At 42.9% G+C, this 18,443-nt stretch overlaps 1 protein-coding gene and 1 non-coding gene across 2 annotated transcripts in view; one reads left to right on the forward strand and one right to left on the reverse strand.

Annotated features, from left to right (window-relative positions):
- The window catches only part of LOC129702412 (V-set and immunoglobulin domain-containing protein 1-like), a 44,916-nt gene that overhangs the window by 10,357 nt on the left and 16,116 nt on the right, over positions 1-18,443 (forward strand). The window contains exon 2 of the mRNA XM_055644191.1: positions 12,416-12,579. Coding sequence (XP_055500166.1) covers positions 12,416-12,579 — 164 coding nt within the window. The remainder of the gene's footprint in view (positions 1-12,415; positions 12,580-18,443) is intronic.
- trnal-caa (transfer RNA leucine (anticodon CAA)) lies at positions 15,127-15,240 on the reverse strand. The gene is made up of 2 exons: positions 15,203-15,240; positions 15,127-15,172 (listed from the first exon to the last, which is right to left on the reverse strand). It is a non-coding gene; the product is annotated as a tRNA-Leu (tRNA).

The following is an 18,443-nucleotide window of genomic DNA, read 5'->3' on the forward strand; positions in this document are numbered from 1 at the left end:
CTGCTCCTATCACTTATGAACATTATTGCAGTGAATATGTGAAAATACATATATGCAGAGTGAATCATAATATTTATCAGTACGTCTTTTCCACCCTGAGGACTGTTCATGGGCTTCACACTCATCTAACTGTAGGGTGTAAATCTGGGTAAAAGGGAGTGGTGTTGTTTTAATTCTTTTCTTTGAGAATGACTCATATTTGTTCTCCTAATTTAAAAAGGTCCCAAGCGCTGCCTGACACAGTTTCATTATAAACCTGAGGCAGGACTCCTGTACGTGAAATGCAAGGTCTGAGTCACTCTCTACAAAGAACAAAATTCATTGAGATAGTTCTTAAATTGTCCAGTGGATTGAGCAGATTTATGATAGTGTTGAATTTTTTCATGTTGATAGATTTTGAGTAAACTAGAGATACAGCGCGGAAACAGGCCCTTTGGCCCACCGGGTCCGTGCCGACTGGCGATCCCCGCATATTAACACCACCCTGTTACACCCAAGCCAATCAACCTACAAACCTGTACATCTCTGGAGTGTGGGAGGAAACCGAAGATCTCGGAGAAAACCCGCGCAGGTCACGGGGAGAACGTACAAATTCCGTACAGACAGAACCCGCAGTCTGGCGCTGCATTTGCTGTAAGGCAACAACTCTACCACTGCGCCACCGTGACCGCCCAAAAGCTTAAGCTTTAGATGCTTGATATTTACTTTGTTCGCCTTTAGATTAGATTAGATTAGATTAGATTCGTTTATTGTCATTCAGACCTTTCGGTCTGAACGAAATTCTGTTTCCCTGCAGTCATACATATAATTTAAAAAATGACAAAAACACACAATCAACACAAACATCCACCACAGTGAGTTCACCAAACACCTCCTCACTGTGGTGGAAGGCAAAATCTTAAAGTCTCTGGCTCTTCCCTCTTTGTTCTCCCTCTGCGCCGAGGCGACGGTTCAAACTCCGCGGGTGGTCGCTGCCTCGCCACAGCCACGGTGCCGGGTCAGGTCTCCGCTGCTGCTGCCGCCGCCGCCGCCACAGCCACGGTGCTAGGTCAGGTCTCCGCTGCTGCTGCCGCTGCTACAGCTCCGTTGCCGCCAGCTCCGCCACTAGGCCTCGGCGCAGACGGAGACGGGGGATACGACCGAAGAAAAAGTCGCATCCCCCGAAGGAAGAGACCAAAGCATTGTTTCTCCCACCCCACCCACATACATACACAACTTAATAAAACAAAATTAACTAAAACATGACAAAGAACAAAACGAAAGAAAAAAAACAGACAGACTGCAGGTGGGCCGCAGCTGTTAAGCCAGCGCCGCCATCTTTTATGGACGGCACAGTGGCGCAGCGGTAGAGGATTGGTAGAGCAGCACAGCGCCAGAAACCTGGGTTCCATCCTGACTACGGGTGCTGACTGTACGTAATTTGCATGTTCCCCACTGTGACTTGCGTGGGTTTTCTCTGGGTGCTCCAGAGTTTCCTCCCACACTCCAAAGATGTACAGGTTTGTAGGTTAATTGCCTTGGTAAAATTGTCCCTAGTGTTTGTAGGATGGTGTTAGTGTGTGGAGGATTGCTGGTCGGCGTGGACTAGATGGGCTGAAGGGCCTGTCACCATTCTATATCTCTAAACGAAACCTATTACTGGAATCTGTTTACTCCCTCCAAAGTTTCTACGACTCCTTTAGAAATCTCATGAAAACTGAACAACCTCCAGAATGGTATTATTGCAGCGGAAGAACAGGTATTATGGTCAAAGTGTTCATTCCAACCACCCCATGATGTTACTGACTGATCCCAATTTCTGCAGTTGGCCTGTTGCCTTCCAAACATGGTTTTCCAAGTGCCAATCTAGATACCTCTTAAATAGTGTGCGAGCACCTTCCTTTGCCACTCTCCCAGACTCGTACCACTCTCTCATTGAAAAAAATATTCTTCCAGTCCCCTCCGGTCCTACCACTTGTCTGAAACTCTTGCCATCTGGTTATACACACCTCAGCTAATGGGAAACTTGTCTCACTATCAACCCTATCTATACCCCCCATTATTTTAGCAAACTCAGTCAGATTATCCCTCTGCCTTCTCTTGAGGCTGCCTCAGTAAAGCAGCCAATATAATCAAAGACTTGACCCACCCCAACCATTCCTTCTTCTCCCTGTTCTCATCGGGCAGAAGGTACAGGAGCTTGAAAGCGCGCACCATCGGACTCAGCAGCAACACTTCCCCTCTGTTATCAGGCTTCTGAACAGTCCTTCCATAAGCTAGGGAATTGGCCAATTCTACCTGATTGAGGACATTGGACTTTGTCGATGGAACTGAAGTGCTACAATGCTGAGAATTATATTCTGCACTCTGTATCTTACTCTTTGCTTTATCTACTATACTTTAAGATGTATATATTACACTTGAGGTTATTTATGTGCAGTTATCTACTCTGATTGGATAGCATGCAAATCAAAGCTTTCCACTGTACCTCAGTACACGTGACAAGAATAAATCTAAACCTAAACTTCCAAGTAAAACAAATCCAGACAATAGAGTAAATAAAAATGAAATAAAAACGCATCATTCTGCAGCTGATGACCTTTCCTCTTCACAAGAATTAAGAGGGGCAGCACGGTGGCGCAGCGGTAGAGTTGCTGCCTTAGAGCGCTTGCAGTGCCGGAGACCCCGTGTTTGATCCCGACTACAGGTGCTGTCTGTACGGCGTTTGCATGTTTGACCCTTGACCACACAGGTTTTCTCCGAGATCTTCGGTTTCCTCTCACATGCCAAAGATGTACAGGTTTGTAGGTTGATCGGCTTGGGTTTGTATACTTGGTATAAGTGTAAATTGTCTCAAGTGTGTGTAGGCTTGTGTTAATGTGCGGGGATAGCAGGTCGGTGCAGACACGGTGGGTCGAAGGGCCTGTATCTGCGCTGTAGCTCTAAACTAAACTAAACTTGACCAGCAGCAGCAGCTGGGCAGCAAGACTGTTAGACATAAAGGTCTTCTCCCCATTCTTTACATTTAGGAATTAAAGATTTGTGGCCATGAATAAGGCAGAAATAAGGTGAAGATGAGATTTTTTATTATAACGTCCATTTGAATCACACCCCAACTGTGGCACTCACTCCATGGTGGAATCATACTCCACGCAGAGCCATCCGTCAGTTGTGCTAGAATCCTGCAGAACCATAGTGAAATGAATCCTTACTTCAACAGTTTTATGTTTTGTTAGAAGCACAACTTTGTGGAATAATACTCCAGCAAACCGTATCCCAGAAACCTCACACCTCATTCATATTATGCCAGCAGCTCTATATACCAACAGGAATAAATTACTACGCCACAAACTGCAAATTGACCCATGTCTGTGTAGAACTTTACCTGGTAATACTCTTTCCTACTAGACCTATGTTGTGGAACCGTACATGCTTGGTTCCATCTAACCAATAGCACCATGTTCCATCTGCTTTTGGGAGAACATGAAATGCAGACCAGGTTTTTTTTAAATTTCAAAATAGACTTTATTTGAGAAATAAATATATGCAATACATGATGCTGACAAAACTCCAGCCGACATTCCTGGAGGTTACACATACATACAATACAATTACCCCAAATCACAATTTTATCCCCCACCCTTGCCACACACGTGGCCCACTGGCGTGGAATCCCTTCCCTTATTTTGAGCGGCATCTCCATCGCACCTTGCCCCCCAATGACCAGCAGCGGAAGGACCCTAGACTGTGGTCCTCCCCCACCGAGCCTTGGCGTTGGCTGCACCGAGCTTCAGTGCGTCCCTCAGCACGTACTCCTGCAGTCTGCAGCGGGCCAGTCGGCAACATTCCCCGACGGACATCTCGCTCCGCTGGGTGGTCAACAATGCTCAGGCAGACCAAAGAGCGTCTTTCACTGAGTTGATGACCTTCCAGCAGCACTCAATGTCAGTCTCTGTGGTACAGCAATGGAAGTGCTTAATTTAATCTTAGATCTTAGATTAATGACTATGATATAGTTGGGATCACGGAGATATGGCTCCAGGGTGACCAAGGCTGGGAGCTGAACATCCAGGGATATTCAATATTCAGGAGGGATAGAGAGAAAGGAAAAGGAGGTGGGGTAGCGTTACTGATTAGAGAGGAGATTAACGCAATGGAAAGGAAGGACATTAGTTTGGAGGATGTGGAATCGGTATGGGTAGAGCTGCGAAACACTAAGGGGCAGAAAACGCTGGTGGGTGTTGTGTACAGGCCACCTAACAGTACTAGTGAAGTTGGAGATGGTATCAAACAGGAAATTAGAAATGTGTGCGACAAAGGCAAAACAGTTATAATGGGTGACTTCAATCTACATATAGATTGGGTGAATCAAATTGGCAGGGGTGCTGAGGAAGAGGATTTCTTGGAATATATGTGGGATAGTTATCTAAATCAACATGTAGAGGAACCAACAAGAGAGCAGGCTATTTTAGACTGGGTATTGAGTAATGAGGAAGGATTAGTTAGCAATCTTGTTGTACGTGCCCCCTTGGGCAAGAGTGACCATAATATGGTTGAGTTCTTCATTAGGATGGAGAGTGACATTGTTAATTCAGAAACAATGGTTCTGAACTTAAAGAAAGGTAACTTTGAGGGTATGAGATATGAATTGGCCAAGATTGACTGGCAATTAATTCTAAAAGGGTTGACGGTGGATATGCAATGGAAGACATTTAAAGACTGCATGGATGAACTACAAAAATTGTTCATCCCAGTTTGGCAACAGAATAAATCAGGGAAGGTAGTACATCCAAGGGAAATCAGGGATAGTATCAAAGCGAAGGATGATGCGTACAAATTAGCCAGAAAAAGCAGCATACCGAAGGACTGGGAGAAATTCAGAGACCAGCAGAGGAGGACAAAGGGCTTAATTAGAAAAGGAAAAATAGATTATGAAAGAAAACTGTCAGGGAACATAAAAACTGACTGCAAAAGTTTTTATAGATATGTGAAAAGAAAGAGATTAGTTAAAACAAATGTAGGTCCCTTGCAGTCAGAAACAGGTGAGTTGATCATGGGAAACAAGGATATGGCGGACCAATTGAATAACTACTTTGGTTCCGTCTTCACTAAGGAAGACATAAATAATTTGCCGGAAATAGCAGGGGTCAAAGGAGGTGGAGGAATTGAGTGAAATCCAGGTTAGCCGGGAAGTGGTGTTGGGTAACTTGAATGGATTAAAGGCCGATAAATCCCCAGGGCCAGGTAGGCTGCATCCCAGAGTACTTAAGGAAGTAGCTCCAGAAATAGTGGATGCATTAGTAATAATCTTTCAAAACTCTTTAGATTCTGGAGTAGTTCCTGAGGATTGGCGGGTAGCAAACGTAACCCCACTTTTTAAGAAGGGAGGGAGAGAGAAAATGGGGAATTACAGACCAGTTAGTCTAACATCGGTAGTGGGGAAACTGCTAGAGTCAGTTATTAAAGATGGGATAGCAGCACATTTGGAAAGTGGTGAAATCATTGGACAAAGTCAGCATGGATTTACGAAAGGTAAATCATGTCTGACAAATCTTATAGAATTTTTTGAGGATGTAACTAGTAGCGTGGATAGGCGAGAACCAGTGGATGTGGTGTATCTGGACTTCCAGAAGGCTTTTGACAAGGTCCCACATAAGAGATTAGTATACAAACTTAAAGCACACGGCATTGGGGGTTCAGTATTGATGTGGATAGAGAACTGGCTGGCAAACAGGAAGCAAAGAGTAGGAGTAAACGGGTCCTTTTCACAATGGCAGGCAGTGACTAGTGGGGTACCGTAAGGCTCAGTGCTGGGACCCCAGCTATTTACAATATATATTAATGATCTGGATGAGGGAATTGAAGGCAATATCTCCAAGTTTGCGGATGACACTAAGCTGGGGGGAAGTGTTAGCTGTGAGGAGGATGCTAGGAGACTGCAAGGTGACTTGGATAGGCTGGGTGAGTGGGCAAATGTTTGGCAGATGCAGTATAATGTGGATAAATGTGAGGTTATCCATTTTGGTGGCAAAAACGGGAAAGCAGACTATTATCTAAATGGTGGCCGATTGGGAAAGGGGGAAGATGCAGCGAGACCTGGGTGTCATGGTACACCAGCCATTGAAGGTAGGCATGCAGGTGCAGCAGGCAGTAAAGAAAGCGAATGGTATGTTAGCTTTCATTGCAAAAGGATTTGAGTATAGGAGCAGGGAGGTTCTACTGCAGTTGTACAGGGTCTTTGGTGAGACCACACCTGGAGTATTGCGTACAGTTTTGGTCTCCAAATCTGAGGAAGGACATTATTGCCATACAGGGAGTGCAGAGAAGGTTCACCAGACTGATTCCTGGGATGTCAGGACTGTCTTATGAAGAAAGACTGGATAGACTTGGTTTATACTCTCTAGAATTTAGAAGATTGAGAGGGGATCTTATAGAAACTTACAAAATTCTTAAGGGGTTGGACAGGCTAGATGCAGGAAGATTGTTCCCGATGTTGGGGAAGTCCAGGACAAGGGGTCACAGCTTAAGGATAAGGGGGAAATCCTTTAAAAACGCGACGAGAAGAACTTTTTTGAAACAGAGAGGGGTGAAGCTATGGAACTCTCTGCCACAGAGGATAGTTGAGGCTAGTTCATTGGCTATATTTAAGAGGGAGTTAGATGTGGCCCTTGTGGCTAAGGGGATCAGGGGGTATGGAGAGAAGGCAGGTACGGGATACTGAGTTGGATGATCAGCCATAATCATATTGAATGGCGGTGCAGGCTCGAAGGGCCTACTCCTGCACCTAATTTCTATGTTTCTATGTTTCTATCTGTGGCTGGGTGGCAGAAGTGATCCAAGGTCCCTACTCCTTTTCAACTCTTTAGACATGATGAGATTTTTACATAGTATTGTATTATATAGTGTTAGTAGTTTAATTGTGTAATATTATATAGTGCAGTATTACATGGGTTAGTAATTTCTGTGCAGTATTATATCGTGTGGTATTATACAGTGTTAGTAGTTTTTTTGTGTAGCATCCTATAGTGTAGTATTATATAGTGTAAGTCGTCTTTTTTAATGTAATTAAGTAGTGTAGTATTATATAGTGTTACAATTGAGGCCTTAAGCATCTTCCAATTGCAGCAAAACCTCCCTATGTTTAAATTCCCGCCCCACTGATATAACAACAGTTTCAACTGGTATATTAATGAAAGTAGATAAAATTGGAAAAGGAACAAGTGTTTCATCGAAACTAAGACTCGGCCGTGACTACAAGTTTACAGTTAGTGAAAAGACCTGCACCCACACCCCGGAAAATGAAACGTGTATTTGTCATGGAGATCGAGGAATGATAAATAACTGCACCTGCCTTCCTTGCTCAGACGTCTGCAGAACCGATTGGGAACTCGAGCAACAGAGACGTTCAAATCCACATATTTCATTGTTGCATTAGCACAAAGATGTCAACACTCAAATTGCAGTTGTTGGTGACTCTAATCACATTTTCGGGTATGTACGCTCAATTGGTTTATTTCTGGTTTTGACCTGGATTATGGAGAGGATAAAATCTGAATACTTGCATTTGACAAGTTATATCTGTGGCTGCTTGATTTTCTCATTAGGTAGGAAGATACTTCTTTTGGTAGTGAGTATCGCAGTGTGGCAATGCCACATCCCCCAATCAGTGCAGTTAAATCTCTATATCAGGCTGTATAGTTTTCGTATTTCTTAATCTTGTAAGATTTACGTCTTTGTCCTCAAGCCAACCAGCAATAATCAATAATTAAGATGACAATCTAGAATTAAATCATCAGAAATGGCAAATGCCTACTTCTTCAAACTATTTTAGCATTGGTGACATGGGTCCCATTCCTCTTGTTAACTTTCAAGTTACATTGATATAGTCTCGTACACAAGGACAAAGAGAGAAAATGGCCGTTCACATTAACAGAGCGAGCTCAGTTCTAGTTATTTGCGAAGACCGCCTATTTGCTTTCTTAATTTAGTGATCATGCTGTTCCCACACCATCTCTGAGATACCTCAAACACAATTCTGGTGTTTAGATAGCAACTTTGGAGATGATGTATAATTTGAATCAATGTCGAACATAGAGCAAGCTGATGTGTGCTCCTAATACCATAGCAAATATTACCAAATGCTTTCATTCAGCTTTGCTAATGTCTTCCATAATTAGCCTTCCCTTAAATTATTCAATGAAGGGCAAGGACATTTTTTAGTTTGACACAAATTTTAGGATTCCATTTGCAGTGGAAGGTTGACTTATTAATTTGTAAAATTCTTTTAAAACTATTTGTGTTATAAATTTGACGACTTTAATATTTTTTTCTGTTTGCTCCAAATGCTTTTATTTATTATCTATATTTTTTATAATTTGCTATATATTGACAAAATGAAATTAATTTTCCTCAGGAAAACGAAAGGTGACAGTGAGAACAGGGGATATTACCTTACTCTCTATTTTAAATTTAGTTTATTTTGCTCTTTTTTTTTGGGAGGCTATGAACAAATTTGCTTAACGCATAAGACTGCATTAGCAGTGTCCAAAGCCAGTTCCAGGCCAGATTGAGGATAGGACCATTATGTTCTTTCATTTTGTTTATGGAAAAGTCTGTCTTCTAGTTACTGCCCATCTCTTTCGAGATCTGGTCAAACAGAGGTGATTACAATGTAGGGAACTCACAGAAGGAGTTGTTGTACGAAGACATTAATATAAACCTCCAACTAGAGATTGGACAGTAGAGTATTAATTGTGAAAAAATAACTGCCACTTGTTTCCCCATGAATTAATTAGCTTGTTCCAGCTAATTGAATAATTATTGAGAAATTGAAATGAAAGACCAATCCCCATGACTGCAGGTTTGAAGATAATGGAGAGAAATAACCAGTGATTTGATGAGATTTTATCTTTTTCTATTAACTTATCAGAATGTGGGTGCAGCTACCTAGACCAACTTTCTTTAATTGTCCTGAGAAATTGATATTGAATCATTCTTGAATTGTGCCAATCAGTACAGTTATGGTAAAAAAAAACAACACAGAGTGCTGGAATAACTCAAAGGGTTAGGCAGCAACTCTGGAGAACATGGATCGGTGAAGTTCTGGGTCGGGACCTTTCCTCACTGATTGCGGTGGGGAGGAGGGGGGGGGGGGGGGGGGTGGGGGAAGAAAGCTTGAAGAGAGGAAGGGCAGGAAAAAACCTAGTGAGTCATAGGTAGATATCATTGAGAGGCACTCTTGATAAGCTAATGGTTGGACATTGGCTAGAGATGAAAAGACAAAAGGTGTGAGATAAGGATGGTAGACGTGTGAATCGTGAAGCCAGAGGAAGGAATATAGGTGGAAGGTGAGCGGGAAGGGGAGAAAGATGCGAGTTCATGATGGGGCCACAAAGGAGAGGAGGGTAATGATATTTTTGAGCAGTTTTTAGCTCTACGAGCAGATTGCTAGATGACCCTTTAGTCTTCCTCATCCATTTCTTGCTAACCTGTGGAGTATGTTGATCATCTGAAGAATGGTTTCTGTGAATGGGGGAAGCTGAGGGGAAGCAAAGGACAGATCATAAGAAGCTAAACAGCATTGGATAAATGGAGTGTATAATGGGCAACAGGGAGTCATGAAGGAAATGGTCCCTGTGAACTGCTGGAATGGGAAGAGAGGAGAAGATGTGTCTGGTAGTGCATCTCTTTGAAGGTAATAGACATTGCAAAGAGTGATCTGTTGAATATGGTGGTTGGTGGGTGGAAGGTGAGAACCAATGGAATTATATCCTTCCTCAGTCCTGGAGGAGAGGTGAAAATGGATGAGATGCCCAGTCTGGGCATTGCTTCCTTATGCCCCTGTCCCACTTAGGAAACCTGAACGGAAACCTCTGGATACTTTGCGCCCCACCCAAGGTTTCCGTGCGGTTCCCAGAGGTTGCAGGTGGTTGCCGGAGGTTGCAGGTGGTGGAAGCAGGCAGGGAGACTGACAAAAACCTCCGGGAACCGCACGGAAACCTTGGGCCGGGCGCAAAGTCTCCGGAGGTTTCCGTTTAGGTTTCCTAAGTGGGACAGGGGCATTATAGCGTTATACAGCATGAAAACAGGCCCTTCAGCCCAACTCATCCTGTGTCATAAGGTTACACAAAAAAGCTGGAGAAACTCAGCGGGTGCAGCAGCATCTATGGAGCGAAGGAAATAGGCAACGTTTCGGGCCGAAACCCTTCTTCAGACTGATCGGGGGCGGGGGTGGGCGGGGAGAAGGTCATCCTGTGTCAACCAAGTTGCCTATCTGAGCTCGTCCCAAATGTCTGCATTTGGCCCATATCCCTCTAAAACGTTTCTATCCATGTACCTGTCCAAAAATCTCTTGAACATTTATAATTGCATCTGTCTCTATGCATTCCTCAGGCGGCTGGTTCCATATATCCACCAGCCTCTTGTGTGAACAACTTGCCCCCCTCAGATCTTTTTTTAATTCTTCCCCTCTCAATTAAATCTATGGCCTTGTTGAGTGTTATTATTATTGGAAGTGTTTTATTATTGTCAGGTATGAGATACAGTGATACAGATTCAGTACAGTCACCATACCTGATTATAACCAAAATGATACATGAGTACAACAGGTAGTGTCAAAAGAGAAAGGAAAGGAGTGCGGACTATAGTGTTACAGCTACAGAGGGAGTGATACTCTACCCTGGGAATACAAAACTATGACCACCCACCTTACTAACATCCATGTATACCACATCCACCCAACTACCAATTCATCAATCTCCTTTGTCATCACCACAAAAAAAACTCAATCAAGCTAGTGAGACATGACCTGTCATGTGCAAAGCCGTGCTGTCTATCCCTAATTAGTGCATTCTCTTCCAAATGGGAGTAAATCCTATCTTGAAGAATTCTCTCCAATAGTTTCCCCACCACTGACGAGAGGATCACTGGTGTATAGTTCCCTGGATTTTCCCTACTTCCTTTCTTAAACAAAGAAAGAACATTGGCCGCTCTCCAGCCCTCATGGGCCTCGCCTGTGGCTAGACAAGAAACAAAGATCTTCATCAAGGCCCCATGTAAACTCCTTTCTTGCCTCCCTCAAGAACCTGGGATAGATCCTATCATTCCCTGGGGACATATCCACCTTAATGTTCTTCAAGAGACTCAGCACCACCTCCTTCTCAATCTCAAACTGCCCTATCATTTTTTATGGTACACAAAAATGCTGGAGAAACTCAGCGGGTGCAGCAGCATCTATGGAGTGAAGGAAATAGGCAACGTTTCGGGCCGAAACCCTTCGTCAGACCTTCAGACTTCAGACTATCATTATTTATTCTCCACACTGATCTTGCTCTCCTCCACATCCTCTCCTTGGCGAATATAGATGCAAAATATTCGTTCAGTACCTCACCTGCAACCTCCGCCTCCAACAATAGATTCCCTCCTTAATCTTTGAGCGGCCTTACCTTCTCCCTGGTCACCCTCTGATTTTTAAATAAAATCATCATAGTAAACATAAACACAATTGTACACAAGCGCACCAGTTATAGTGTAAAATTGCTGGTTTATTCTGAGTCAATACACAAAGAGTCACCATGTTTCTGGTGCCATCTTGTACCTTTCAAGAATCAGGTTCTTAAAGATATTGAGTCTTATGTTGACCTTAAAGACCCGTTGTCCTGGTGATGGCACTGGTTCAATGATGTAGGGTTGGCCTGGCTTGGCGATACTGTCCGCGCCCCTCTTTGCTGCTCCGTAGATATGCTATTGTGTTAATTGGAATAAAACATAAGGGAAACATAGAAACATAGAAAATAGGTGCAGGAGTAGGCCATTCGGCCCTTCGAGCCTGCACCGCCATTCAATATGATCATGGCTGATCATGCAACTCAGTATCCTGTACCTGCCTTCTCTCCATACCCCCTGATCCCTTTAGCCACAAGGGCCACATCTAACTCCCTCTTAAATATAGCCAATGAACTGGCCTCAACTACCTTCTGTGGCAGAGAATTCCACAGATTCACCAGTCTCTGTGTGAAAAATGTTTTCCTCATCTCGGTCCTAAAAGATTTCCCCCTTATCCTTAAACTGTGATCCCTTGTTCTGGACTTCCCCAACATCGGGAACAATCTTCCTGCATCTAGCCTGTCCAACCCCTTAAGAATTTTGTAATTTTCTATAAGATCCCCCCCAATGTTCTAAATTCTAGCGAGTACAAGCCGAGTCTATCCAGTCTTTCTTCACATGAAAGTCCTGACACCCCAGGAATCAGTCTGGTGAACCTTCTCTGTACTCCCTCTATGGCAATAATGTATTTCCTCAGATTAGGAGACCAAAACTGTACGCAATACTCCAGGTGTGGTCTCACCAAGACCCTGTACAACTGCAGTAGAACCTCCATGCTCCTATACTCAAATCATTTTGCTATGAATGCTATACTAAACCTGTTTGTCCTCAGGATGTGTGCGTGCGGTTCAGGTGACAGTGAAGGACAGCCATGTGAATGGGACGGAAGGAGGGAGCGCGACCTTGCTGTGCACCTACACAACTTCAGACAGTGACTCGTCTAATCTGAACGTCCAATGGTCTTTCGTGCCAAGCCACTCCAAATCACATACGCAGGTAAATGTGAATATGGGAGGTGACAATCTTGGTCTTGCTATGTGTGTAGGCAGAGTAGCGCAGGAGCTGGTGAGCTCTGCTCTCGATTCTCCTCGGTGATCCAGGCCCAGGGTCAGGCCACTATACGTGCATGTCAGCACCATTGACCAAGGATGTATTTGCTACATTGCAACTATCCACGAGGATGAAAAGGAGGGGAAGGTAGAAAGGTCCCACTCCCACCACCACCTCAGTAATGCTGGCAAACTGATAGATAGGGAAATGCAAAAACATTCAATAACTTTATAGAAGATGAGATAGAAAACTTCCTAGGAATGGTTGCCACATGTACCTAGCTACAGTGAAATTATTTTTTTGCATACAATTTAGTGACAATACAACTATACATTAGACACAATCATACTGAGAGTGTAAGATAGTAGACAACACTGAAACAGTACACAAGAGTCACCACGTTTCAGGCGCCATCTTGTACCCTTCAAGTCCAAAGTTCTGTAAAGGTTTTGGAGTCTTAGTTTGGCCAGAGAGGCCTGTTGTCTTGGCAGAAGTAACATGTTGGAGTGGAGGATCAATGGGGGAGGGTAACAGCTCTGAAATGCTAAGAAACATGTATTCATAAAATATTAGTGTTGGATTAGCCTTGTTTTTGGAACAGCCGCACAGATAAGGTACGGGTAGTCAGGACTACAGGTCGGAGACCTCAGTGGTTTTAGCCACAGCTGCTACATTCCAGTATACAGATCAGTTACATCATTTAGGAGAAAAAGCACAGAAATATTCCCTTGCACGTAGGATCTGGGAAGACTGAAATTCTCTCCATAAAATTGCTCGATAAAATTATATTAAAGAAATTAAGAGCGGCTAGTTTTTGGCAGTTTGATGAAGTTTGTGGATTTAAAATAGACAGAGTGTAAACACACTTCAGATATTACTTGATGGATTTGGCTAGAGGGGTGAGTGATCTACTCCAGTTCTATGGCCCCATGTAATGACTATTGTGTCCTACTTTTCCATGTGAATATTCCCAAACAGTAATGTTTTACATACAATATTTTGATCAGGGGTAAGTAAGAACACAGAGTGTAAATGGGTCTGGATGGGAGACAATGGACCTAAGAGTGGGATATTGGGATAATGAATGATTGCAAGTAGTCTGGTGGGGTTGGGAATGTCAAGAGGCGAAGAAACGTTGACTCATGAATGATAATTCTTCAAAAGGTTTAGGCTTATTATTGTCACATGAACTGAGGTGCAATGAAAAATGTTGTTTTGCACACTATCCAAACAGATGTGCCTTTCATAGATACAAACAGTTCAAACTCTGATGGAGTGGATGTGGAGAGGATGTTTCCACTAGTGGGAGGGTCTGTGAACAGTGGTCCTAGCCTCAGAATTAAAGAACATTCCTTGAATTTCTTTGGACAGAGTGTGGTGAATCTGTGGAATTCATTGCCACGGAAGGCTGTGGAGGCCAAGTTAATGGATATTTTTTAAGGCAGAGATCGATAGATTCTTGATTAGTACAGGTGTCAGAAATTATGGGGGAAAGGCAGGAGAATGGGGTTAAGAGGGAAAGATAGAGTAGTGGAGTAGAATTGATGGGCCAAATGGCCTAATTCTGTTCTATCACTTATCAACTTATGAAACTCCAGCACAATACATAGGGCAATGGGAAAGATATAGAGTGCAGAATATAGTTATCATCATCGTAGTGCATTGTAGCACACCAGTTCATTAGACTGGTGCTCGGTATGTGGGACTAGAATCTTCTATCCACCTCACACTTGGTAGTTGGCTTGAGAACAGAGCTGGTTGTACAGAATGGAGGGAAAATTACATAGGGACTTTCCACAGTTCTACCCTCCTTCCATACAGGCCCCATTTCCCAGCTTTAGCAAGCTACTTTAATATTATTTTGACTGTGTTTCCCAAAATATTTTAATAAAGGCCCAGTTTTCATATTGTGCCCCCTTATTCTACCCTTCCATTACCAGGTGAAAAAGCCTCTGCATACTTACCTTGTTGAAATCTTCTTTTAAAATTGGATCACGCTTAAACTTCTTAGAGTTTGCATGCAACAAAAATGTAGTTTTAATTTTTAGTTTAGTTTAGAGATATGGCGCGGAAACAGGCCCTTCGGCCCACCGAATCCGCACCGGCCAGCAATCCCCACACATTAACACTGCCCTACATACACTGGGGACAGTTTTTACATTTATACCAAGCCAATTAACCTACATACTTGTATTTCTTTAGAGTGTAGGAGGAAACCGAAGATCTCTGAGAAAATTCACGCAGGTCCCAGGGAGAACATATAGCAAAGCACCCATAGTCAGGATCGAACCTGGGTCTCTGTCACTGTAAGGCAGTAACTCTACCACTACGCCATCGTGCTGTCCCAATAGAGAAATACAGCACAGAAAAAGCCCCTATTGCCCACCGAGTTCCGAGCTAATCCCATTCACACTAATCCTACATTCATGACATTTTATTAGTTAGAATTGTACCCGCGACTCTGGCATTGTGAGTGTACCTCAAAATGATGTGTGGCAGAAGTGTGATTCGAACCCACACCTCCAGTTGGAGACCAGAACACCCGCTTGACTGCAGAGGGACTTTATTCCTTGAGTCTGGCGCCTTAGACCACTCGGCCATCCTGACATTTATTTACACATTTTCAGCCCTAGTATTGATCTGATCAATATTTAGATAGCGTGCACTAAATCAAACACATTGTACACAGCCTAAATGAGACCCATGGGGTTAGATCATGGTTCTCTATAATGGAACATCGAATCCTCATTGTTGATTTCCAGTTTTCTGCAAAGTCAGCATCAAAGATACTAGAGGATCATCGGTCATTATCGTGTTAAAAACACACTTTGGGCTTGTGGACTAGCTTTAAGATTTCGTGTTGTAGGTTCAATTGGCTAAACCCCTTTACTTCCACACAGCTTTAAAGCAGAACACCGTTTAGACTTGGTTCAAACAGGTACAAATCATATTTCTGCACATCAATTTCATCTTCAATAGTTCTATGTATCCAAGATAGACACAAAATGTTGGAGTAACAGCGGGACAGGCAGCATCTCTGGAGATACCCGTCCCACTGAGTTACTCCAGCATTTTGTGTTTATTTTCGATTTAAAGCAGCATCTGCAGTTCCTCCCTACACGTTCTATGTATCCACTTGATCAAAAAAAAAGCACAGGCACTGGAAATCAGAAATAAAAAGAGTAAATGCTGGAAATGCTCAGTAGTTCAGCAGTATCTGAAACAAAGAATTTCATTGTTATGTTGCCGGTACATGTGTTAATGAAACTCTCTTGACTCTTGAAAGAAAAACACTTAAAGTTTAAGTTTTGAACAACTCCACTGGTATCCTAGGTTACACAAAAAAGCTGGAGAAACTCAGCGTGTGCAGCAGCATTTATGGAGCGAAGGAAATAGGCAACGTTTCGGGCCGAACCCCTTCTTCAGACTCCACTCCACTGGTCTACTCCACTGGTATCCACTGGTATCCCGTCTTCTTTGTTCCTTTGTCTCACTCTCTCCCTTTCTCTCTTTGCTTCTTCGCATCTACAACACGTCACTTTCTACATCGTCTCCTAAAATAACCTCCAATTTCAGGCAATTTCAGTTCCATAGACAAAGTCCACTGTCAGCAATGAGATACAAGTGAGTTGGACACTTCTCTCCCTAGCCGATGGAAGGGCTATTTAGAAAACATGAAAATAATCAAATCTGGAAGATATGTTTATCTTAAGATCAATTATTCACACTTGAGCCATTGTTTCACTTCAAAGCATTCTGCATAGTACAGATTAGTTCAGGGAAGAATTATGCGAATTGCAGATTACAAGGTCTATTGAACGATATTGATAAAGAAAAGTATTAGTTTCCCACGGCTGCACCCTGCCACTGCCCTGCTCTCTTACTTAATCTCCTCATCTGACACCCTGCTGAGATCCTTCAGCAGCTTGTTGCTTGCTCAAGATTCCAGCAACTGCAGTTTGAAGAAGGTTCACCTGTTTCTTTTCTCCAGAGATGCTGCCTGACCGGCTGAGTTACTCCAGCATTTGGTGTGTATCTTTGGTGTAAACCAGCATCTGCAGTTCCTTGGTAGACAAAAATGCTGGAGAAACTCAGCGGGTGCAGCAGCATCTATGGAGCGAAGGAAATAGGTGACGTTTCGGGCCAAAACCCTTCTTCAGTTCCTTCCATCTGCTTTTGACACCTCTAGGTTCATGAAATAAATATTTATTTATTCTGAGAACGTATTGATAGTAGGTTAATTAGGCTTTAGTCCTTAATCGGACTTGACTGGAATTTATCTTGCACTACACGTTATTCCCTTTCTCCTGTATTTGTACACTATGGATGTCTTGATTGAAATCATGTATAGTCCATCCACTGACTGGATAGCACGCAGCTAAAAGCTTTTCAGTACCTTGGTTTACATGACAATAAACTAAACTAAAAACAAACTCCCGGTGGATCGCTAATGCCAGAGATGTTGAAGGTTAATTATTCATTCACAGCTTGTGTTCACTGGCCATTTACTGGAGGTGCATGTTATTAATGTGATTATAATTAGCTCCAAATTATTCAACGCATCCAGAAGAGAATGGACGAGAAAGAGAAAATATTGCCAAATAAGCGAGATCAGAAGTAAAATCAGCTAATTGTTGAGTTAGATTTAATTTATTGTCACATGTATTGAGGAACAGTGAAAAGCTTTTGTTGCATGCTGACCAGTCAGTGGAAAGACAATACATGATTACAATTGAGCCATCCACAGTGTACAGATACATGACAAAGGGAGTAAAGTGAATAACGTCTAGTGCAAGATAAAGTCCAGTCAAAGATAGTCCGAGAGTCTCCAATGAGGTAGATATTAGCTCAGGACTGCTCCCTAGTTATAACCATATAATATAACCATATAACAATTACAGCACGGAAACAGGCCATCTCGACCCTTCTAGTCCGTGCCGAACATATAATCTCCCCTAGTCCCATATACCTGCGCTCAGACCATAACATTCCCTTCCCATCCATATAACTATCCAATTTATTTTTAAATGATAAAAATGAACCTGCCTCCACCACCTTCACTGGAAGCTCATTCCACACAGCTACCACTCTCTGAGTAAAGAAGCTCCCCCTCATGTTACCCCTAAACTTCAGTCCCTTAATTCTCAAGTCATGTCCCCTTGTTTGAATCTTCCCTACTCTCAGTGGGAAAAGCTTTTCCACGTCAACTCTCTCTATCCCTCTCATCATTTTAAAAAACCTCTATCAAGTCCCCCCTTAACCTTCTGCGCTCCAAAGAATAAAGCCCTAACTTGTTCAACCTTTCTCTGTAACTTAGTTTCTGAAACCCAGGCAACATTCTAGTAAATCTCCTCTGTACTCTCTCTATTTTGTTGACATCCTTCCTATAATTAGGCGACCAAAATTGTACACCATACTCCAGAATTGGCCTCACCAATGCCTTGTACAATTTTAACAGTACATCCCAACTTCTATACTCAGTTCTATACTAGTTGTTGGTAGGGTGGTCCAGTTGCCTGATAACATTGGGGGAACAAACTGTCCCTGAATCTAGAGGTGTGGGGTTTCACACTTCTGTGCCTCTTGCCTGATAGGAGAGGGGAGAAGAGGGAGTGGCTGTGATGTGACTCGTCCGTGATTATGCTCGTCCTTAATTATATATTCATTGATTCTAAAACAATCCATTGAGACATTTCAATCTCTGTAAAGTGGGAGTTTCAATGGTAGAGCATGACGGAATATAAGCCTTTCTTCAGCAAGTTATCCAACGAGCACATTTCTACCCAAATCCAGCAGAGCCCCTGTCCCAC

This window comes from Leucoraja erinacea, chromosome 12 (assembly GCF_028641065.1).
Source record: "Leucoraja erinacea ecotype New England chromosome 12, Leri_hhj_1, whole genome shotgun sequence".
Lineage (NCBI taxonomy): Eukaryota > Metazoa > Chordata > Chondrichthyes > Rajiformes > Rajidae > Leucoraja > Leucoraja erinaceus.